The following is a 25,628-nucleotide window of genomic DNA, read 5'->3' on the forward strand; positions in this document are numbered from 1 at the left end:
CCAGCCCGGCTAGCTCAGTCGGTAGAGCATGAGACTCTTAATCTCAAGGTCGTGGGTTTGAGTCGCACGTTGGGCGCCAAGTCACCGGTCTACAGGACCTGGTAAGATTTACCCTTTTTTTTTAAAAGCTGGTATGATGTCATGGTGACAGTGTTGCATGGTCTATTATCTCTCTCTGTAGGATATGTCATCCTCTACTACCCCTCCTGGGGATGGTAGGAGGAAAACCTCTTCCAAGAGGAAACATCTTTCCTGCTTCGATTGCGACACACCGCTCCCTGATGGTAGGTAGCGGCTTGAAAGGTTGTGCCCTGCGGGGTACTACTGGTCCTATAACTTGCCTATTTTCAGGCTATGAGTGGGCCCGTTGTCGCGGGTGCAGAGGTCCTCCACCTGTGGAGCCCTCTCCCAGAGATATGATGGCATGGGTCAAGGAGATGGTGAGTTTGGGCATCGCTTGGGTAAATAGTTTTTCCCTTGCTTGTACACTCCTTTTTGTTTTGCAGGATGATTCCCTCAAAGGGATCCATTGCACCTTGTCTCAGCTCACCAGGAGACCATGCTCTGAGCTCCGTTCCTCGTCTCTCCCCCCCCCCCTTGTAACACCTGCGGGTGGCAGAGGATGATTCCTCCGAGGACGACTCAGTTATTCCAGCAGAACTGCGTTCCATTATGAACAAACGGGCAGGCTGCTGAAGTCCATCCGGTCTACAGTGGGCCGAGATGTTGACGGGGAAGCCTCCACGTCTGCCTCTGGGGGACATATTGCCTTCCATGCGGACGCCACGCTGACCGACCTTATGGTGCAGCAGTGGAAACAGCCAGAGAAAGGACATTCGCTTTCCAGGATCTTCAAGTGGGATTCCTGGGGGCCTCCCCCGAAGGTGGATTTGGCCGTAGCAAAGCTGTCCCGCAGAACCTGGTGCCCTTGGAAGATGGTTCAAATCTTCAGGACCCTCTGGATCGTAGGGCGGACTCCGTTCTGAAGAAGGTCTACTCAGCTTCCTCCGCGCAAGCCTCTGTGGCCATAGCCTCCTCTATGGTTGGTGACTTTTTCCGCAACCGCTTAGCCGCCTTGGAGCGGGATATAGACTTGGGCGTAGACAGAGATGAGATTCTGGTCATAGGGCTGCAGATTATTTGGCGGAATCCTCCTGCCATCAATTTAAAATCTCCGCCAAATCTATGGCGTTGTCTACTGCGGCCCGTAGACCCCTTTGGCTAAAGCCTTGGCGGGCAGATTTTGCGTCTAAAGCAGCACTCTGTGCTCTCCCCTTTGAGCCGGGAAGGGTGTCTGGCCAAAGCTTAGATGCCATTATGGAGGGATTAGCTGAAGGTAGGGGAAGGTCCCTACCTCAAGCATCCAGGGGCAGACGTGCTCCCCCTAGAGGCAGAGGTTCTTCCTCTAATTATAGACGCCCTTCCCAACAACGGCGTTTTAGATATCGCCCTAGGGGAGCTGGTCGTGGCGCTTCCAAGGAGGACACCAAGAGGAAGCCTGAGTTTTGACGTGGGGCAGCTCCCTGTGGCCCCCCTTCCTGTGGGAGGACGTCTTTCCTCCTTTTCCAGAGCATGGTTCACCCATATCCAAGACCCATGGGTGTTGAAGATCATACAACACGGGTATCACATCGATTTTCATCTTCCACCTCCAGATCGGTTCGTTTCCACCCAAACTCTTCCACCTTCTCAGCAGGCCAGTCTAGAAGCCTTGGTTGCCGAATATGTTACCAAGGGCGCCCTGGAGAAGGTACCAGCCTCAGACCTCGGTCTGGGAGTCTACTCCCCCGTCTTTCTGGTCCCCAAGTTCACCGGGGGCTGGAGGATGATAATAGATCTGAGGTACCTCAATCGGTTTATCAGGAAGAGGTCATTTCGAATGGAGACCGTGGATTCCGTGGCTGTGTTTCTTCAGCCAGGAGAGGTGATGGTTACCCTCGATTTGAAGGACGCCTATCTACATGTCCCCATTGCTCATTTCCACAGGAAGTTCCTCAGGATTGCCGTCGCTATGGCCGGCCACAGGGAGCACTATCAATTCACAGCTCTGCCATTCGGCATCACATCCGCCCCACTGGTATTCACCAAGGTGATTTCTCCGGTCGCCGCGGCCCTCAGACTTCAGGGTCTTTTCATCGTCCCTTATCTAGACGACTGGCTACTGAAAGCTCAGTCTCCTGCTGCTCTCCTCCAGCAGCTCAACCTTGCCATCAACTTCCTACAGGAGTTAGGATTATCAATTGGGAGAAGTCCGAAATCGTTCCATCCACCTGAAGAAAATTCCTCGGATTTATAGTGGATTCAGAAGCGATGCAGATCTTCCTCTCCAGTCCAAGGAAGGAAAGAATCCAAGCCAGTGCACGATTCCTATTGCGCACTCGGCAGGTAACCATCCGGACCGCCATGAGAGTCCTGGGCCTGATGTCATCCTCGGCCAGGGCGGTGCCTTGGACTTTATGGCATTTGCGTCCCCTGCAGATGGAAGTGTTGAGAACCTGGAACAGGTCTCCACGGGGATTGCACAAGAAGATCTGCCTTTCTCCCGCTACCCGTCTTTCCCTCAGATGGTGGATACACCTGAAAGACGGAAGGTCCACGGTCCCGACAGTGTGGACCCTGTTGACAACAGATGCATCCCAGTGGGGATGGGGAGCCCATTGTCAAGACAAAACTGTACAAGGACGATGGAGATGTCCGGAGCTGGGGTCATCCAATCTCAAGGAACTCAGAGCAGTGTACCTGGCCCTAGTACACTTTGCCCCAGAATTGAAAGGCAAGTCTGTCAAAAACCGGTCAGACAATATGACGGTGGTAGTCTATATAAACAAACAAGGGGGCACCAGGTCACCAACCTTGCTGAGAGAGACGAATCTCATATTTGCCTAGGCGGAGAAGAATCTGGTCCAGTTATCCGCTGATCACATAAAGGGCTCCCTGAACATAGTAGCGGATCAGCTGAGTCAGGGTATTACCGTATCAGGAGAATGGTCTCTCAATCCAGACGTATTTCAACAGATCGTCCAGAGATGGGGTCTCCCGGAGGTCGATCTTATGGCTACCCGACTCAACGCCAAGGTGGGGACCTTCTGCTCTCTGTACCAGGAGGACAATCCCTTGGCGGTGGATGCCCTGTCCATCCCATGGAGGTTCAGGCTGTTTTACATATTCCCTCCAATTCCAATCATACCGAAGGTATTGATAAAAATAAGACAGGACCAAGCCTCGGGAATAGCCATAATCCCGTTCGGGCCAAAAAGGGCTTGGTTTGCTCAGCTCATACAAATGAGTCAGGGCATATATTGGAGGCTTCCCCCACTCCCAGACCTGGTAACCCAAGGAGAGCTGAGATGCCAGGATCTGAGGAGACTCAACCTGACAGCCTGGAGGTTGACCAGTCCCTATTGAGAAATAGAGGACTGTCACAAGCCGTCTTGAAGACCCTATCCAGCGCCAGAGCAGATTCGACTAACAGGAACTACCGTCGAATAGGTAACATCTTTAATGCCTGGTGTCTGCAGCATCAAGTGGACTCCACCGATCCCCCTACGGAGGTGATCCTGGACTTCCTTCAAGACGGACTAGACAGAGGTCTTGCTGCGGCCACACTCAAGGTACACGTAGCGGCCCTGTCCGCCTATCTGGGGAGGCGTTTGTCTCAGGATCCTTTAGTGAGCACCTTTATTAAAGGGGCAACTAGGCTGAGACCGGTGGTAAACACCCCTGTCCACCAATGGGACCTTATTCCGGTCCTGAACGCCCTATGTGGCCAGCCATTTGAACCTCTGGAAGAGGTCTCCCTCAAGTCGCTAACCGGCAAAATGGCGCTGCTATTGGCAGTCACACCTGCCAAACGCGTTAGTGAACTACAAGCTTTGTCCGCTGAGGAGCCATATACCACCTTTTTCTCTGACCATATACAGCCATCTGCTGTAAACAGGAACCAACTGATTTCCCTTCCAGTATTTTTTTCCGTTCCCTTCTTCTGCTGAAGAAGAAAGATGGCACAAGCTGGATGTGGTTAGATGCCTGCAGATCTACTTGCAGCGCACTCGCCCCTTTAGGTGGACTGAAAACCTGTTGGTCAGCTACACGGGGAAAAACAAGGGCGCCAAAGCCGCCAAAGCTACAATATCACGGTGGGTTACCGAGACTATTAGAGTCGCCTATACCGCCCAAGGGCTGTCGGCTCCATCTTTCCTTCATGCCCATTCAACCAGGGCAGTGTCCACTTCACGGGCAGAAAGAAGTGCTTTGTCTGTGGACCAAATATATGCAGCTGCCTCTTGGGCATCTGAATCCACCTTCATTCGGCATTACCGCCTGAAGGACCAAGTGGCAGATTCCACTGCCTTTGCCCAGACCAGTTTAAGTTCGGTCATGGGTTTGTCCCACCCATCTTGGGGACCTGCTTGCTATATCCCCACATTGTGCCGCTGTTGAGGACGACAGGGAACGAGTGATTATGAAGATAATCTTGTTTCCCTTAGTCCTAACAGCGGCACAAGATTTCCCACCCTGGGAATCATATCTTATGTATAAAACTGTATATAAATGTAATGGAGGTACTTTTGTATTTACACGCAGAGGGGAGGTTCTTGTGCCCTCTTATAGGGCCTGCCACGCATTTGATTGGCTAATTAAATATCCGCCTGTCCTACCAGCACACAGGGGCAGAAATACCCCACATTGTGCCGCTGTTAGGACTAAGGGAAACAAGATTATCTTCATAATCACTCGTTTTCTCCATATTCTCTGTGGTTTGTTCTAGTACCAGATACATTCTTGTGAGTTTTTTGATGATAGTTTGTTGTTGTTCTATATTCCACCAGTGGCGGATCCAGGGTTTGCGGGGCCCTGGGCAATTGACTTTGGCAGGGCCCTACGCGCAGCGTGCCGCAGCAAATTAGGCCCCACCCAGTTTTATGTTGACTCCGCCCATTCTCATTCATTTTTCATGTGATTCCACACAGTATAATCCTCCTACAGTCACCCGTAAATTATATGTTCCCCCTCCATCTCTCCCCATTTTCATATACACCCTTCATCTACCCCTAGTTTCATGTCCCCCCCTCTATCTCTGTCCCCAGTTTCATGCCATTCTCCCCCTTTATCTGCCCACAGTTTCATGTCCCCCCCGTCTCTGCCCCAGTGTCATGCCGTTCTCCCCCTTCATCTGCCCCAATGTCATGCCATTCTCCCCCCCTTCATCTGCCCCAGTGTCATGCCATTCTCCCCCTCTTCATCTGCCCCTGTGTCATGCCATTCTCCCCCCCTTCATCTGCTCCTGTGTCATGCCATTCTCCCCCCCTTCATCTGCCCCAGTGTCATGCCATCCCCCCCTTCATCTGCCCCAGTATCATGCCATTCTCCCCCTTCATCTGCCTCAGTGTCATGCCGTTCTCCCCCCTTCATTTGCCCCAGTGTCATGCCGTTCTCTCCCCCTTTATTTGCCCCAGTGTCATGCCGTTCTCGCCCCTTCATCTGCCCCAGTGTCATGCCGTTCTCCCCCCTTCATCTGCCACAGTGTCATGCCGTTCTCCCCCCCTTCATTTGCCACAGTGTCATGCTGTTCTCTCCTCCTACATCTGCCCCAGTGTCATGCCGTTCTCCCCCCCTTCATCTGCCCCAGTGTCATGCTGTTCTCCCCCTCCATCTGCCCCAGTGTCATGCCATTCTCCCCCCTTCATCTGCCCCAGTGTCATGCTGTTCTCCCCCCCTCCATCTGCCCCAGTGTCATGCTGTTCTCCCCCCCTCCATCTGCCCCAGTGTCATGCTGTTCTCCCCCCCTCCATCTGCCCCAATGTCATGCTGTTCTCCCCCCTCCCTCTGCCCCAGTGTCATGCCGTTCTCCCCCCCTCCATCTGCCCCAGTGTCATGCTGTTTTCCCCCCCTCCATCTGCCCCAGTGTCATGCCGTTCTCCCCCCTCCATCTGCCCCAGTGTCATGCTGTTCTCCCCCCCCTCCATCTTCCCCAGTGTCATGCCGTTCCCCCACTCCCCTTCATTTGCCCCCCAGTTTCATGGGCCCCCTTCATTATGTTCCACCTTAATATTTAATACAAAACAAACACTTACATTCACCTTCTATCACTCACCTTCCATCGTTCCCCCGACGCTCCTCTCTCTCACTCCAGTGCAGACACATACGCGATGCAGGAGCTGTGACCTCAGCTCCTGCTTAGCTCCGGCCCGGCTTGCGTGTGTAAGCGTGATGTGATGACGTCATCGCGCCTACACACACAAGCCGGGCCGGAGCTTTAAAGCAGGAGCTGATCTCACAGCTCCTGCATCGCGTATGTATTTCAGCTCATCGGCGGACGGATGCCGATGAGCTGAAATCGTGACAGGCAAGTGCCGGGGGCCCCCCAGAGGCTCTGTGGGCCCCGGCACTTGCCCGACTATGCCGACTCCGAGGCTGACCGGGACCATTTTGTTAGGGCCGGGCCGCGGGGCCCCGGGCGGTTGCCCGGCTCGGCCGGCCCTAGATCCGCCCCTGTATTCCTCAGAGTCTGAAGAAGATCCAGACAGACTGAAATGTCTGCCATAGTTTTGTTGTGGTTTTCTTTATATGAATAAAGTGTTCTAATTCCAAACTGAACATAACAGGAGTACTGAGTTTTTTTAACTATACATCTTGTCACACTTTGTCTGCAGTTAGAGGCGGTTATCTAGAGATCATGTGTGTGATGATAAAGAGACAAGTAACTTCATTTCTGTGCAAACTGCAGTACCCCAAGGTTGCAACTCTCCATCAACTAGGGGGTGCCCCATTAGTGACGCCAACTTCTCAATTGTAAAAGCTGATATATTTCATAGGTATTACTGCTGAACATTTATATCACCGAGTTATGTTCATATGTAAAATTAGTTCTAGGCACAATATTTGATGCAACTTTGGCTCTGACTATTAAAGAGGACCTTTCATCAGATTGGGCACAGGCAGTTCTATATACTGCTGGAAAGCTGGCAGTGTGCTGAATTCAGAGCACTGTCGGCTTTCCCAATCTGTGCCCCAGGAAAAGCGCTATCGGTCCCGGTACCGTAGCGCTTTATAGTCAGAAGGGCGTTTCTGACAGTTAGCCAGGGACGCCCTTCTGCCCAGCAGCGCCTATCGCGCTGCGCAGTGTGAGTGGGGAGGAACGCCCCCTCCCTCTCCTGATAATACTGGTCTATGGACGAGCTGTGTGAGCAGAGGGTGGGGGCATTCCTCCCCGCTCACACAGTACAGCGTGATAGGTGCTGCTGGGCAGAAGGGTGTCCCTGGCTAAGTGTCAGAAACGCCCTTCTGACTGTAAAGTGCTACAGTACCAGGACCGATAGCGCTTTAATAAATATTTATTTATTTATGCTCTGAATTCAGCGCTCTGTCAGCTTTCCAGCAGTATATAGAACTGCCTGTGCCCAATCTGATGAAAGGTCCTCTTTAAATAAGACTCATATTCTGAGAACTTCCTTTTTTCTACCAGCTCTACATGCCTTATTAGAATAACTACCAACCAGCCATCTTCATATTGTAGGTTATAAAATATTTTAATTTGCTGATATTATGTTCTCACAATTTTGAAAAACATATTATATAGAAACTTGTTTTGGCAAAAAACTGCATTGTGTGAACCAGACCATATGTTGCTAACCCTGTAAACAGATATTAGAAAAAACTTTTATGAGCCTTTGTGAAAAACTAAAGGAGACAGGTCTGGGTCTATAGAATATTTATCAAATATATAGGTTTAAGAAAATATATACTAATTGGAATTAATTAGCAATGATAACAGTCTTCTACCACCATGCAAATGAAAAATGAAAGCACCGACTGTTCACATTGACATATTTGTATGACTTCAGCATTACTTCAAATAAATAAAAAATTATTCCCTTGATTTTGTTTTTGTTGTACATAAAATGTGTACATAATATACAAAAAGACTTAAATGGGGTTGTTCAGGAATTATAGATTTTTGCTAGGAGGCCAGGGAAGATTACAAGTAAAAAAAAAACACCAAAACATGGTCACCTGTTCCCCATGATGTCCCCGGCCACTGTCCGATCCAGCGCATGGCTGGGGGCTTGTTCCAGTGGAAGCTCTTGCTGCACATGATTGCTGTGGCCAAGGAAAGGAACCAGGACGTCATTCACATATGTCTCCTGGGATGTCCCAATTCCTTTCCTTAGGCTGCTGATTGGCCTCAAGCAGTCACGTGTGGTAAGGATTTCCGCCCAAACAAGTCCTTGGGCACCACTGGACTAGACAGCCACTATTGTGCCGGGGATAGGTGAGTATTTTTTTTTCACCTTCCCTGGCCTCCTGCCAAAAATCTGCAATTCCTGGACGAGCCCTTTAATGTACTGTACTGTTTTATTTAGCTATTGCAAACATGGGGCATGCTCTGAACAACATAAACATTACTGACAGACCAAAGTTCATTTTTATTCTGCCACGACAACTATAGAGTTTCCATGTTTTTCTGCAGGCCATAAATGGTTGTATTTGCATTTTTACTATAAACGTCTGGCTTCCAAAGTTTCCTTAGCACAAACATTTTATGCATTTACCCAACTGTAATGCACTTGTATTGGGCCATAAATCAGTGTGTCTGGCAAAGGAAGTAATTTGGTCTATTTGCAACATATTAGATCAAGGTGTCAAAAAATCAGTAATCGTTTGTTGCATATTATTGGGCAAATGTTAAAGATAATTGCACATTTTCTATAATGGTGTTAATAATAGTACACTTAAGACTAGTAGAAACCTGATGAAGTCACATAACATAGTTATGCTAGGTTCACACCTTGGTTGGGGGTTTCCGTTCTTTGGGTCCGCTTGGGGATCCGAAAAGTGGAAACCCAATCCACTTACAGAGTTGTTACCATAGACTATAATAGGGTCCGCTTGGTTTGCGCATAGTTTTCGCCCCTAAAAAATCAGAAGAGAAAAGTCCTTCTTGCTGGTCTTTTCTCTCCACATTTTTCAAGTGGTATGGGTGACAGAATTCCTGAACGGTCACCCAACTCGGGTGTGATTGTAGCCTTAATAACTTTCTAGCAAATTAAATAAAGCTAGATTCACATCAAGTTGATGACTCTGTAAAACAAGCAAAGTTCTAGATGTAATTACTGAAAACAAAACTGAAATTGTGTCTCTTATTTAAAGCCACCACTGATTTATTGATATATGACTGTGTGTGTGTGCATGTGTATGTATGTGTATATATATATATATATATATATATATATATATATATATATATATATATACTAGAACTTGTATCATACGGAGTTCTTCTTCAGTCTTGCACAGATTCTTCATATCCATAAAACATTCTCCTCTTTTGCATTCTTCAGTTGCAAATATCTTGTTAATGCATTTTTTTTTTGTTTTTATGTCTTGTCATATAAAGTCATTTTCTGCTTGTTGTACACGTTACATCTTATTTTTTGTATCACCATTGATAGATGCCATAGATGTCGCATTCATTATGACTTGCTGGTCATCATCCTTCCTTACGCATCTCATAATAGCTATGACAATGGCAAACCCAGGTATCACTAAACTTGGAACTCCAGCAAGAATGACTATTATTGCATACACCCAGCCAGGATAAGGTTTTTGTTCTGACTTTGGAAATTCTTCCTGTAAATTACAAATATGAAAAATAGTTTATTACTTTATTTCCTCATTTGTTATGTGCTTTTTAATCATTTTTGTATGTTATGTTAAGGGATTTCTGGGATAAGACTATTTTCTATCTTAAGTATAGGTCATTTATATCTGACACACAAGAACTCCACTGATCAGATGCTCTTGTCAACTAATACACAGAGAATGGAGCTGCAGATAACTCTCATTCGAGTGAATGGAAGCTCATCTGCCATAATCTATTGTGACCATGAAACAGAGTACAGAGCTATCCACTTCCTGCTCTATTTTCTTCAGTTGCTGAGAATACTTGATCTATGGCAGTCCTAGGTATGGGATTCCACCTATTTCATATTGCCTTAAAATAAGTCATCAATATTTTTACCCTGAAAGTTTCTTTCAGGCTAAAGCCCCAGGTTGCGAAAATGCAGCATTTTTGCCACTGTGAAAACATTGCAGAAAAATCACTGCATTTTACAATACTTGGAAAGTGAATGAGATTCTGGCTAATCCCTTCCACATATTGCAGAATAACATCTGCTCCAGAAAAGCTGCGTTTTCAAAAATTATAATTAAAATTATACCAGCGGATATGCTGGTGTTTTCCATATAGGTTTAATATGGGATGAAAATCCACAAGGAAAAACTCAATGAAAAACGCAGCGAAAAAAGGTATGCGTTTCTGCAGTGTTTTTTAGCTGCGCTTCACTACCTGGGGCCTTAGCCTAAAGCATTGCTATAAAGCTTTGCTCCAAACACTATGTAACCTATAGTATGTCATTATTTGGCGGTATTAATTTGGACTCATACATTTCTATTATATGAAAGACATTCTTGTGAGATACTTACATAGCTGGGATCCCAAGAGATGTATAGAAGTTCCTGTCTAACTTTAACCACGAAATAGAAGAAGAATATCACAAGCATGATCAGAGGACTGATAACTCTCCAAGTTGCTTGCCAGAAGATGTTTGGTTTATGACCGATCATGAATTTGATGTCTCGGTTAAACCTATAATGTAAAGAAACATAATGAATAACAGATTGTAATATTTGGCCCTCTTATTAGTAAACAATAATGAAATGTTATCTACATGTGTAGCGAAGATTAGCTTGAAACTTTCAATGGCTTTATAAGGGCTGTGGACGTTTTCTATGAAAATGTATCACAGGTACATTATAACGCTGCAAAAATGAAACTGCAACATGTTTGTGTTCCATTTAGTTTTTTAAATATTTTATGTGAACTTATGTTACAAATGCAAACTACAGTACATGCACTTAACTGCCCCACCGTTTTTCTGTATTCAGCCCCAGTGAAACTGGACACGGGACAGAAACCCGGGAGTCAGTTTTCAAGTGAATGGGTTTGTAAAAGTGACCGCCCATGTCCACCTGCTGCCTGTGCGCGCGGAAACTGTTTTTTTTTTTTAGCCAGACACAAATTCAGACATGCGGGACTTTGTGTCCAGTTAAAAAAAAAAAACTGTTTCCCCGCGGACATGTAGCGGTTGGATAAATGTCAATCTATTATAACCAATAGAAAAGATTTGGCGCATTATGAAATGAAGTTTGGAAAAGAATGACTGTTGAGCACTAGAATTCTACATCAGACAGGGACAACATTCCTCTCTTAAAATGCAAGCAATTGGTCTCCTTACTTCTCAGACCAAGCGGCTCTAGGGAGGTCTCTTGGGAGAATTTTGTGTGGGGCAACTGTGGGGAGCATATTATACTTTGTGGGGGCTACTAGAGAGCATATTATACTGTGTGTGGGGACACTGTGGAGCATATTTTACTATGTGAGGCCATTGTGGAGCATATTATACTATGTGGGAACCACTGTGGAGCATATTGTACTGTGTGGGGGCCACTCAGTAGCATATTATAATGTGTGGGGCTCCTTCAGTATTCACATCACATGTTATATGATATCTGTTATATAACCGCCTTGCATTATTATTACAATCTGTAATAACATCACTTGGCAATTATAAAACAGATACTGTAAAATGTAAATAGCAAAGGACTCAAGGCACTCATAAAGCACCACAATATCTTCAAGCAGTTGATCAGCAGGGCCTCCTGGGTATTGGACCCTCACTGATCTCATAGAACTCTTAGACTGCAAGGACCCTGCAGATCAGCTAAGTATTAGCATGTCAATTTTAGCTGCATTATCGTGAGTGTTTGACCTACATATTGAATAGGGGAAGATAAAAAAACAGACAAAAACTCAATGAAAAACTTAGCGGAAAAAAAACATGTTTTTGCTGGGGGTGTTTTCTGTAGCATTTTTAGCTGTGATTTGCTACATGAGGCCTTAGTCTTCATTTGGTTCTTCTTTTTTCTGACTGTTCCTAAGATGTGGAAATAATTTGGTAAACTTACCTTTCTATTCCATATATGTAAACCACTGCAAACATCTCACAAAAAGCTATTATCAGCAGCGGTATGGATCCTGCAAAACTATCAAAGAGAGCCAGCCAATAATTCCCAGATTCCATCACAAATATAAGCGCTATCAAGAATGAAACTGCACATATTGTCCCTAAAAAAAGAAAGAAAAACTTCAGCTCAATATTTCTTGCTCATAGTGATTTAATTTTTCAACTTCTACTTCCATTCTTATTTGTAGAATTTGAAGCACAAGCTATAACAGAACCTGAGATATTACTATTTAAAGATAAGATAAGATAATCCTTTAATAGTCCCACATTGGGGAATTTGAACTTAATATGCAACAGTTCAATTTTGGCAACATATGAGAGTTGAGAATTTCAGCTTTTTTGTGATGCAAGAACCATTTTTCTAGTTGGTATAAGACCAAATTTGAAGTGATCATGTCCCTTTGGTAAATGCATCAGCTCTACATAGTGTACTGAGTACATGTGTACAGACAGGCTCCCAGGCAATGTTTAGTTAGAGCAGTACTAATGGGAACCTTACAGCCTGTTTCCTATTACAAGGAAGTACTTCATGCTGATAATAAACTAGCAAAAAAAAATTAAAAAAAATACATAAACTGGGAGTTACGTTTAAGTGCATACCTGGCTAATAAATATTTATGTACAGCGCTAACTAAAATTTTCCCATTTGAACGAAGGCAGATAAAGTATTTGTAGGCCAAAACTAGGGGCGAGTCCAAGATCATTTTTCCACTGTGTAAATTCCACTCCAGGTTTTAGCTTAAAAACACGTATGTAAAATAATGACGAAGTACTCTCATGCTAAAGTGGCTTAATAGTATATTTACTTAGCCCTGCTATTTGCTGAACAATGTCACTGTCTATGATTATTATACTCTGGGGCCTGAAGAGACCCCAGAGTATAATGCCAAATTTAAGAGTGACAAGTCCCAAATTTTGATTTGGATGAGCTGATTTTTACTTTCATGTGTATATACTGTACAGTAGTAATAAGATTTGGAAATAAAAAATAAAAAAACCCTACCTGTGACAACTTCCTTTGGCCATGATTTTGGTATTAATTTCAGGTCCATCAATGGTACTAATACCCCTTCCATGTTACCAAACATGGAAGAGAGCCCCAAGCAAAAAAGCATTATAAAGAACAAAACAGACCAGAGTGGGGACACTGGCATTTTTGTAATGGCCTCGGTGAATACAATAAAAGCTAATCCTGTTCCTTCAACACCCTGGAGAGGAAAACACAAGAAATAAATGAATGTATATTTAACCTACAGTAGATAGCATTACTTATAATTCAACAAAAAGCACCAGTTCTATTGTCATCAATGAAAAAGTAGCAGCACACAGGGACAAGCATGGTGGCTCAGTGGTTAGCACTGAAGCCTTGTAGCGCTGGAGTCCTGGGTTTGAATCCCAAGGAGTTTGTATGTTCAACCCTGTGTTTGCGTGGATTTCCTCCCATTCTACAAAGACAGACTGATAAGAAAAAAAAAATTGCATATTGTAATCCCTATATGGGGCTCACAATATACATAAAAGAAAAAAGTAGTGGCACACCATGTGGAAGTATTTCATGTTGTCACTATCTATATTGTGTTGTGGCTGCAAATGTATGTACGTGATACAAGAAACCATATCCCATGAACTACATGTATCTAAGTCCAAAATCTCTTCTTTACCTAAACATTGTGAAGGAAAGTGAGGATATGGTGGTATAGCAGATGGACTGAAAAGATAGGAAAAGAGCCTTTGATTCAGACTGTGAAATTATACTGGGGGGGGGGCACAGTGGAGCATATTTTACTGTGTGGGGGGGTCGTTGTGGAGCATATTATACTCTGTGGGGGCTACTGTGAAGCATATAATATTGTGTGGGGACCACTGAGCTGCATATTATACTATGTGGGGGCCACTGTGGAGCTCATTATGCATGTGTGGGGGCCACTGTGTAGCATATTATACTGTGTGGGGGCCACTGTGGAGCTCATTATGCATGGTTCTATGTGAGCCAAACATGTCGGAACGTTCAGTAATCCACTGTAGTAGTATGGAGGAAGTCGGTAAGAACAGATACTGAAAATTACAACTAGCATAGTGGGCAAGGGTAGTGGTATTGTGCATATATGTAGAATATTACCAGATACTAAGAAAGGCAGCAAACGGGATAATTTTATAGCCAGTACTGTGTAGCAACTATACAGGACTGTGTCTCAGTATAATGGACAAGCAGTATCTTCACTGGCTGCACATAGAAGTAGTACTATGCATTGTGTATATGATGAGCAGACACATAAAAATAGTGTTACTAATTGTTGCTGGAGATGGTGAGAAGCCATCCAGCGGGATACTTGCTGCAGGATACAATGAAGTAGCTCCTTCTCTGTGTGGTTCCGCTGATCCACACTCATTAATTGTTTAACCACATGGCAACACTTCACCTTATATCCATGAAACATGTGAGAACAGGAGAGGAAACAATGTTTTGCCCTGATCCAGAGGAGGTGAATGGGCTCTGCATGGTGTTGCAATTAGGCCGGTACAAATAAGGTGAAACTAGTACCTGGCCTTGTTGTATTTCTGGACTGTGGCCACTGCAGCTCAAAACATTCATGCAGTGGGCGAGAAAAGCCATGTATTGTCCTTGTCCATAATTGTTGCTCCAGGTATTGATGGTATTGTGCACCATTCCCCATTCTCACATATCTAAGAAAAGGCCCATTTTCTCTGAAACATGGCAATAAGACAGGGACAGCTTCCTAGAGAAGTTATGGCATCTATACATCCTCCATTGAGGTTGAGCGCATGCCTTGAGTTGGCGAAACTAAGGGTGCCTTCACAAGGAGTTACGCTCTGTGCATTTTGTCCATTTTACACGTGTAAAAATATGGATAGATGACATTGGTGTTGAAGAAGAGTAGGCAGATTACAAAAAAACAGTTGGTGATGATGATGATAACGAAGACCATGTTCTAGGTAAAGAAGTGGCCTACCTACAAGGAAGGTCACAGGGAAATAGAGTCTTGCTCACTTTCCCTACCAGTGCCACTGCCATGTTTACTTCGCCATGTAATATGGTGCATAGAAGGCCACAACTAAAATTCCATTTGCAGAACAGTGGATTTTGAAGCTTTAAAGATAAATTAGAATCTTACCTGTGACAGAAGAGTATCTAAATCACATTTAGGAAGTTGGAGGGATGCAACCAGATTTGGGTCGGTCTGATTAAAATAATTCAGCATGTGATCATAGTTATCCTGAGTTATATTTCCCTCTGGCCAATCAAAAGTATTGGAAAGTGCTAGGATGTTACTGAAACAGAAAAAAGGGAAGATAAAGTAAATGCAGTTTATTATACATCATTCTTTATCTAACTGTAAAAATATTAATATACCAAATGTCCTAGCTAAAGTTCAGTATCCCATTGTCAGTTGTACATGACATTTTTTAGGTGGACATGTTCTGTGGGATTTAGAACGGTGCATTGTTGTGTACTATAAACAATTCTATTTATGTTTATTATATATAAATTTATTAGGGCTGGAAATTAATTTTTCTGTTATTGAGCTTTTCTTCACAAAGCCTTACAAGTAAATGACAGCAGAATAAAAACATCATTTTTTCAGTATTGATCCAGTTATCCAATCGATAGAGCAGATAGATATGTGATACAATGAATACTAATACTTATAGTCTGAGGGAAACCTACTCCAGTCTCAGTCTACACTGTAAAAAGAATAAGATACATGCCTTGAATAAAATACCTTTCCTCCAAATAAGTAATGGGATTTTGAGACAAAATACCAGATGGAGATTTTAATTAAACTGGAGCTGCTAATAAATAAAGTGCAATATAATGCAGTGCTGCAAATAGTATAATGAGCAGAATTTTGATTAAATATACATAAAACATGTGATATGCCATATAGCATATCTATCCTGTGTCCATTGGAAAGAGGAAAAATAGCTGACCACTGCAGGTCTCAATACTGAGACCCCTACCAATCCTGGTGTGAATTCATCCTGAAAGCAGGATGAAGCCCTGACATGGGCTTCCCCCCCCCCCCCATGACCAATGCCAAAGACCCCGAACTACCCCCCCCCCCCCCGTGTATTCCTGTGCGCTCTATTATGCCCCATGGTGGCCCCTGCACACAGTATTATGCCCCATAGTGGCCTCTGCACATACTATTATGCCCCATAGTGGCCTCTGCACAGAGTATTATGCCCCTTGAAGACCCTACACATACCATTATATCCCATAGTGGACCCTGCGCACAGTATTATACCCCATAGTGGCCTCTGCACACAGTATTATACCCCATAGTGGCCCCTGCACACAGTATTATACCCCATAGTGGCCTCTGCACACAGTATTATACCCCATAGTGGCCCCTGCAAACAGTATTATGCCCCATAGTGGCCTCTGCACACAGTATTATGCCCCATAGTGGCCTCTGCACAGAGTATTATGTCCCATAGTGGCCCCTGCACATAGTATTATGCCCCTTGAAGACCCTACACATACCATTATATCCCATAGTGGACCCTGCGCACAGTATTATACCCTATAGTGGCCTCTGCACACAGTATTATGCCCCATAGTGGCCTCTGCACATAGTATTATGCCCCTTGAAGACCCTACACATACCATTATATCCCATAGTGGACCCTGCGCACAGTATTATACCCCATAGTGGCCTCTGCACACAGTATTATACCCCATAGTGGCCCCTGCACACAGTATTATGCCCCATAGTGGCCTCTGCACACAGTATTATGCCCCATAGTGGCCTCTGAACAGAGTATTATGTCCCATAGTGGCCCCTGCACATAGTATTATGCCCCTTGAAGACCCTACACATACCATTATATCCCATAGTGGACCCTGCGCACAGTATTATACCCCATAGTGGCCCCTGCACACAGTATTATGCCCCACTGTGAACAGCCATGAGCAAATATGATACTCTGGGGTCTTTTCAGACCCCTGAATATAATAATCGGAGACCGAGAGGGGATACCAACATAAAAACCACTGTTACTCACCTATCCCTGGCTCTGCTGCACTCCTCGGTGTTGTCGGCCATCATCAATGACGTCCGGGATGTCACATGACCCGGGACGCAGGCCCCGGTCATGTGACATCAGGGATGTCACAGTAGTAGGCCCGAAGCCTGTCTGGAGCCCGGAGAGGTAAGTAACACTGTTTATTATGTTACTTTACTTTTCTGGGGCCTGCAATTATTATACTTGGGGGTCTGAAAAGACCCCCAAGTATAATAATAGTGTTTGCGGGGCCCTCGGTGGCACTTACTGATCCTGGCCCCTTCCAGGATCAGTAAATAAATAGGGCCCGTTAACGGCTGGAGTAATTCCAGCCGGTAACGACTTATTAAGAAAAAAATAGCCACTTACAACACTGCGTAAGCGGCCATTTTTCTTGTGGCCGCGGGCATGCACAGTCAGCTTTGCACTAGACCCGAGGCCTAGAAGTTTGAAGCCAACCCCCCGGAAGAAGACGCGAAGAAGACCCGTTCCTGAAGAAGCTGGGGGGCGGCGCTGGAGAGTTCTCTCGCAGCATTGGGGACGCCCCCAGTGCTGTCTGAGCACTAGGGATGAGATAACTCATTTGCATACCGGCGGGTGGAAAACGAGATTTTAACCGAACAGCGGGGCGGAGAAGACATGTACAGTTAGGAGACGAATAGCCTTTCTTAAGGCTATTCTGACGTGTTAGGGAGAAAAGTCCTGTAGGCAGGACTTCTTCTTCAATCAGAAATGTAAATACCATGATAGAAGCTTTCATGAGAATGTATGTAGATGAACACCAGACAGAATACAGAAAGAGCGCACTGTTTAATGTCCATTGCACTCATCCACAGATGAGAACAACAGACATTAATAACAGTAATGTGAACCTACCTAGGAAATTAATAAGCACGGCATATTTAGAGCTATTTAGACAAACAACTATATGTGGAGGAAATGAACTTCAATAGTCAAGAATTTTGTAAATATGATATATTATAGGCAGGGCCGGTTTTAGACAAAGTGCCACACATTGCAAAAAGCATTTTGGCCATAGCAGAAACACTGCAGCAAAAAACATGGCATTTTATGGTACCTGCAATGTGGAAGGGATTCTGGCTTATCCTATACACACATTGCACAGCATGTCAATTATACTGGCGGAAACACTGGCGTTTTCCATATACATATAATAGGTGCAGCAACTGATCAAGTGTACAAGACTAACAAAATGTAAAAAAATAAAATATTCAGAAGAAAAAATTCTAATAAAATTCTGAAAGTCCTTTTAAGGAAGCCTGCACACAGAGTTTACGCTTGCTCATTCTCAACGTAAAACTCGTTCAGAGTGAGTGGCGTAAAAAACAGATCCCATTGACTTGAATGGGTGCCGGCATACGCGCGTATCACATTGAAAGCAATAGGTAAAAAAGCCTCCCATTGATTTCAATGGGGAGCGCGCGTATGCCGGCACCCATTCAAGTCAATGGGATCTGTTTTTTACGCCGCTCACTCTGAAAGAGTGTTACGTTCAGAATGACTGAGCGAAACTCCGTGTGCAGGCTCCTTAAGAAATATTCTTATACACAAGATTGGTTTTGTTTGCATCTCACACTATAGAAATAACGGAGCAGAATTGCAGTGTTTTGTTCACCCCTCCAAGAAAAAAACAAAAACAAGGAAGAAACAAAGACTACAAGATATGAATATTTACCAGAATTTAAATTCTTCTTTTCGCCTTTGGGCTAAGGACCCATCTAGCGGGCAACAGCAAAAAAGTGCTGCAGGAAAAACTGCGGCGGCAATGCATTGCAATTTTACCTGCAGCACTTTTCTTCTGCAGACTTTATGTTTCCATTATACCTATAGAGAAATCATTGGCGTTTCCGCAGGTATAATGGACATTTTATGATTTCCAAAACTGTGCATATTTTTCCACAATGTGTGGATGGGATTAACTTTACAGGGAGAGTAAAATACTGCGGTTTTTGCATGTGCATTTCCATCGCTGTTTGACCACATGGGGCCATGACCTTAGGGAGGAAATAATTTGTCTATATTGTCCAAAACTTACCTAGCAAGGCAATCATCAAACTGAGCTGTAGCACGGAATCCAATGATCGAATAGATAACAGTAGCAGCATATATGGATGTGAATCCATTAATGACAGATATGATGACAGCATCCTTTTCACAATTGTTGCTATAAAAGAGGCAATTGTTAATTGACAAACATTTTTGCAATTTACTCTATTCCTTGTTTATCAAATAATATCTATGGCACACTAAAGCTTGATATCAACATGCTCATAAAATCTATCTGAGATGACACTTTTCACAACAGTCAGCTCTTAGATGCCTCTAATACTCTGAGCTCCTTCAACACAGCTAGGTTGTAGATAAGAGGCTACAAATACACAGAATGAGGCAGCAGCAAACTCCTACTCAACCCCTCCCTTCTCCATAGAGCTCTATATGTGAGGCTAAGTATGAAGATTAATCTTATGTAAACAAGTAGTCAGATTTAACCAATTCTGTACCAGCCCAATTTCTGGTCCAGGAACAGACACATTTTGAGGATTTCTGTATGTATTTTTGTTGTGCTTTTGAGGGCTTTATCATTTGTCTTATTCAACTATTTTCTAAGTTTTTTTCGGTGACTCATAGGGAATTATTTTTATGTTGTTTTTATTTTTGTGTGTTTTTAAAAAAAAAAATAAAAATTTATATCCGGGAAAATATAAACAAAAGAGGAGGGAAAATGTGTCTGTTTTTTACTTTTCACTTTTTTAAAAAAATTGTATAGCAGAAATTGCTACTAAAAATTTTATTATAAAATAGTTTTTAGTCTCCATTACGGTAATTTTTATTTTATATATGTCTGGGGTGGGGCTCAAACCTGTAATATGGACGTTTTATTGGCATATTCTTATATTTTTAATTTTTTTTACTTATTTTACTTTAATCTTTCTTTCTTTCTTTCTTTCTTTCTTTCTTTCTTTCTTTCTTTCTTTCTTTCTTTCTTTCTTTCTTTCTTTCTTTCTTTCTTTCCTCCCCAATAAGGTCATTTCAGACCTTTGGAGACATCTGAACACTATTTTTTTGGTGGAAGAGGTGATTTCCCCTGTAACTGGGGCTAATACATATAGCCTCATTTGCAGTAGGAATACAGCCTCCTGTCCATGACTGTCAGAGCTGATCTGGGTCCTGTACCATGTGACTGATGTGGTCAGAGGGAAGCCACATCATGGTGGCGCCCATAGCTGTGTATACAGCTCTAATTGAGTGCTGTGTACTCAGCAATCAGGGAAGGCAGGGATAGTAATAAACCATCCCTGCTTTCTCTATGGTAGCTTGGCTGTTGTAGATTTCATGCTGCTTCTGAAAACTGCAAGGACGTATCGGTACGTCCTTGCAGAACAAGAGAAGGACCGACCGGATCCATACAGTCTATGGGGGGCTGGAAGAGGTTAAGATAAGACACAGAGGAACAGCTTAAAAGGTGGTGAAGGAAATAAATATCCATAATAATATATATTACAAAGTTACATATATTCAATGCATTAGTCATTTGTGAACAGTTGTTTCTAACTAGAGATACAGTTTAAATGTTTAAATCCTTAAACCCTAAATCTATGGAAAAAACTATCTTCATTGGATTTATTTTTACTTTAAATGTAAATTTAGATTTAACTTACTGCACTGAATTATAACTGGAAAATGAAATCAATCCCCCAAATGCAAGGGAAAAGGAGTAGAAAACCTGGGCCCCAGCATCCAGCCAGGTAACTGGATTTGCCAATTCAGACACCTAAACGACAGCAAAGTATGCAAAGTTATAGTAAATCTACCACAATATTATATTCATTTTTAGTTACAGATACAGTCTGAACAATAAATGTCTTCTCTACATGTATTAACACAAATCCACTGTGTGCAATAAGGCATGTGCTGACCACTGCATAGTGCTGTCAGAAATATGTGACATATTTGTAATAAGTTACAAGATTAGGTTCCTTAAAGCACAAAGTCCATAAGAATAGAGAAAAACAATTTCAGAGTTCATTAGTTCATTGTGAATGATAGAGTACAATAAGGTCCCTTTCACTTGACCAAGTCCCGTGTAAAACAATCCGCCATAGTATTTGGACTGAACTTGTGAGTGTACATAGAAATCACTGCATTACAGTCAGGTCTGATGTAGTGAGCTCCCGAACAGCCGATCACTGCAGTAAGGAACTGATAGAGTTAGCGATCGTGACATTTCAGAGCTCACTGCATCATAACTGACTATGATACTGTGACTTTTATGTACAGGGTTGAGTTCAGTCTGGGAAATACAGTCCACACATGGACCATTTCCAAGGAAGGGACTCGTATGGAAGGGCCCATATTGGAATTTTCACTAATAAATTGTGAGGAAAATGTTTATTAGTTTAAATGAAAATCACAATTGTATTATAAACATATTTTAGAGTAAGGCCTGTTTCACATATGTGTCCGGTATTCTGTTTGGGTGGTCTGCTTGGGCACCCCCACAAACAGAATACCGAATGCTTTAAAAAGCAGTTAGCTAAGAAAGCACTTGGACCCCATAGAGTATAATGGGGGCAGTGTGTTTTCCGCCTGGTGTATGCACAAATCATGCGGTGAGAAAAGTGGTGCTTGCAGTACTTGCCATTGGATTGTCCATACACATCAACTCAGTGCAGTACATAGTGCTGAAACATTTACCAAAGGATGGGTTGGTCACTTCCCTCCCCTGACTACATCACACGCCTGTGACGTGGCCACGTTAGCTCAGGCCTGCACCCAGCGTGGGTCGATGACGTCTTACTGTGTTTCAGCACAGGCAGCGTCATCACGTCCCCTACGCTGAGATGCAGCATACTGGTGGGAGAAGACAAGCAGCGCCGGGAGAAGACGAGCAAAGGCGGCAGTGGGAGTAGCAGCAACGCGAGGTCGGTAAGTATGAGAAATTAATGTTCGTTTGTTTTATAATAGGCCGCTACCTGCTGGAGTATTCCTAGCAGGTAGCGGCCTATTTACCAACCTCCCCGGGCCTGCTCACTGCTGACCCCTGCTTCACCTTATACTATAGGCCGCGGAGGCCGGCAGTGAGTAGGCCCGAGCCCAGGCCGCGATTCCACTGCCGCTATTATTATACTTCGGAGCCGCAGGGAAGGTGAGAAAAAATAATAAACAGTTTTACGCACCTCTCCGGAATCCTAGCTGGCTTCGGGCCTATATGGCAATATCCCAGACATCACGTGGTCTGGGATATTACCATATAGGCCCAAAGCCTGTGGTAGTAGTAATAGCCTGTTACTGCTAGCACTGGCTTTGGGCCTGTATGGCAACAGGCTGTTACTGCTACCATAAGGTTTTGGGCCTATATGATAATATACCAGACGTCTTGTGCATTATCATACAGGTCCAAAGCCTTATGGTAGCAGTAACAGCCTGTTGCCATACAGGCCCAAAGCCTGTGCTAGCAGTAACAGGCTATTACTGTTAGCACAGACTTTGGGCCTATATGGTACAAAACATGGGGGCATAGCCTCAAGGGGTTTTACCATACTCAAAATATATCACCTGTCCACAGAGTAGGTGATAAGTGTCTGACCCATAAATGGGGTAGTGGTGTGGATGCTTGACTACCCATCCCTTGACACAGAAGAACATAAGACTTCTAATGCTGTATTTTTCATTACCAGAAAGTGAATGAGATTCTGGCTAATCCCATTAACACATCGCAGAAAAAAAAAAAAAAAAACACTGCAGAAAAGCTGTGTTTTAAGAAAATGCATGCAGTTTTAAAAAATACAGCATGCCAATTATACCTATGGAAATGCTAATTAATGAGGGAAGAAAATCCGCAGAGAAAAACTCAAAGAAAAGCAGAAACACAACGAAAAACACTGTTTTTTTCCATCGTGGTTTTTTTGGCTGAGTTCCACAATGTGGATTCTTAGACTAAGGCTGAGGCCCCATGTTGAAGAAAATCTGATTTTTTTTCTTGCCAAGAATAGGAATGGGAAGTATATACCATGTTTCTCTGAAAATAAGATAGGGTCTTATATTATTTTTTTGCTCTGAAAGGGCTTATTTTCAGGGGATATATTATTTTTTCCCACGAACAACAGTCCACTTACTAGACCCCCTTACACCCAAAACTATTTTGAATTGGCAACTGCTAATGGTGGATGGGTTCTGACACACAGATCTGAGTCACTCATATCTCAGGCACCTTGACATTGCAGTAGTGTTCCACTGCAGCCAAGTGTAGCAGTTGGCTCCCTCTGCTGAATGGAGGCAGCCACAACGCAGTCATACCAGCGGGAGTACCCGATCTTTGTGTGAGAAACCAGAACTACAGGTACTTAACCCTTAGTATTGTGGAGAACTCTCTCACTAGTGCCATGTTGGGCAGATAGCTCCCCTAAAGTCAATGTGTGATTCTCTTGCGGCTGCAACTCTTTTTGGGGTGTCTGCTTTTATTGATGAAGGGTCTCTGTTCTGCTATATTCTGTTTACTTTTTTACATGTATAGCTGTCTGGACAATTTTTTTTAAACAACTAAAGTTAGGGCTTATTTTTAGGTTAGGGCTTAATTCCAGGGTAGGACTTATATTTCAAGCATACGCCAAAGCTCCTGAAAAATCATGCTAGGGCTTATTTTCAGAGTAGGGCTTATTTTCGGAGAAACACAGTAGTTAACTCTTATACTTTTCCCGCCTGATTAATTCCAGACTTTGCCTCAAAAAAACGCAGATGTTAGCGGCGGGTGCTGACTATATTATACAGCCGGAATCCTGCTCCTGAGCCCTCTCCATATATCGTCATGCAACCAGTGATGTACAAGTATGTCATTGGTCGTTAATGGGTTAATCACATTGTGAAGCACGCAAGCAAGCATGCCATCTCTGGACTGTAATAATACCATGGTCATTGCACAGTACTCATTACTCAGCTAGCCAAGAGGAGGGGGCTTTGCAACCTTTTGTACCCACCTAGTTGGAGCTAAAGCTCCATCTGTTTTTCTCTGCTCTAATCTCCAGGATTGACTCCTAGGTACAGCATTTGGGGCTCCATTTTTAATTTTGCCCAGGACCACACTTTATCTAAAACCAGCTCTGTCTGGTTAAAGAGAGGTTGGAGAGGTGGGTTAGAGCAGACGTCAGTGAGGTTGGGGATGAGACACAACTGGACCGGGTCAAGTGTACAGGAGGAAAGGAGGGATTTTGAAATTGGGGTGAAGAGCTTTTCATTGGGGACAGTGGAAAAGCAGGCTAAGGGTGAAGTGTACCAAACAGTTGGGTAGTGATTGCGGGAGGCGTAGGTGGCTCTCTTCGATTATGTCAATTTTGTTTTTAAGTAAGAGGCAAAGTCTTCGGCTGAGTTAAGTAATTTTGGAGGGAGGGAGCAGGGTATTGGGAAACGGATGATATGAGTGTGGTGAAAAAGATCCATTTTGCAGAGGTGAATGCTTTCTTGAAGTTGGAAACTGCTTCATTATTCCTGATGAAGTCTGGTGGATAACATAAAATTTGTAGCATTTGAAAGCTTTCTGCTTTCTAACAACACCAGAAGCAATTTCCTAGGTGTTATAAAACTGGAGATATAACTGTATCTATAGTTATTTCATGTCACACACCCCTTTGTCATTTGTCTATATCGGTATACACTCACCGGCCACTTTATTAGGTACACCTGTCCAACTGCTCGTTAACACTTAATTTCTAATCAGCCAATCACATGGCGGCAACTCAGTGCATTTAGGCATGTAGACATGGTCAAGACAATCTCCTGCAGTTCAAACCGAGCATCAATATGGGGAAGAAAAGTGATTTGAGTGCCTTTGAACGTGGCATGGTTGTTGGTGCCAGAAGGGCTGGTCTGAGTATTTCAGAAACTGCTGATCTACTGGGATTTTCACGCACAACCATCTCTAGGGTTTACAGAGAATGGTCCGAAAAAGAAAAAACATCCAGTGAGTGGCAGTTCTGTGGGCGGAAATGCGTTGTTGATGCCAGAGGTCAGAGGAGAATGGCCAGACTGGTTCGAGCTGATAGAAAGGCAACAGTGACTCAAATAGCCACCCGTTACAACCAAGGTAGCCAGAAGAGCATTTCTGAACGCACAGTACGTCGAACTTTGAGGCAGATGGGCTACAGCAGCAGAAGACCACACCGGGTGCCACTCCTTTCAGCTAAGAACAGGAAACTGAGGCTACAATTTGCACAAGCTCATCGAAATTGGACAATTGAAGATTGGAAAAACGTTGCCTGGTCTGATGAGTCTCGATTTCTGCTGCGACATTCGGATGGTAGGGTCAGAATTTGGCGTCAACAACATGAAAGCATGGATCCATCCTGCCTTGTATCAACGGTTCAGGCTGGTGGTGGTGGTGTCATGGTGTGGGGAATATTTTCTTGGCACTCTTTGGGCCCCTTGGTACCAATTGAGCATCGTTGCAATGCCAAAGCCTACCTGAGTATTGTTGCTGACCATGTCCATCCCTTTATGACC

The 25,628-nt window shown here is 43.9% G+C and overlaps 1 protein-coding gene across 1 annotated transcript in view; it reads right to left on the minus strand.

Moving 5' to 3' along the window:
* Window positions 1–9,218: 9,218 nt before the first annotated feature.
* SLC6A19 (solute carrier family 6 member 19) overlaps window positions 9,219–25,628 on the minus strand; it is a 31,179-nt gene continuing 14,769 nt past the window's right edge. The window contains exons 6-12 of the mRNA XM_075271128.1: window positions 20,795–20,907; window positions 19,171–19,299; window positions 15,221–15,377; window positions 13,090–13,294; window positions 12,028–12,187; window positions 10,486–10,648; window positions 9,219–9,630 (exon numbers count right to left, since the gene is read on the minus strand). Of these exons, the coding sequence (XP_075127229.1) occupies window positions 9,421–9,630; window positions 10,486–10,648; window positions 12,028–12,187; window positions 13,090–13,294; window positions 15,221–15,377; window positions 19,171–19,299; window positions 20,795–20,907 (1,137 nt within the window). The 3' untranslated portion in view covers window positions 9,219–9,420. The remainder of the gene's footprint in view (window positions 9,631–10,485; window positions 10,649–12,027; window positions 12,188–13,089; window positions 13,295–15,220; window positions 15,378–19,170; window positions 19,300–20,794; window positions 20,908–25,628) is intronic.

Source organism: Leptodactylus fuscus, chromosome 4 (genome assembly GCF_031893055.1).
Source record: "Leptodactylus fuscus isolate aLepFus1 chromosome 4, aLepFus1.hap2, whole genome shotgun sequence".
In the NCBI taxonomy this organism is placed as follows: domain Eukaryota; kingdom Metazoa; phylum Chordata; class Amphibia; order Anura; family Leptodactylidae; genus Leptodactylus; species Leptodactylus fuscus.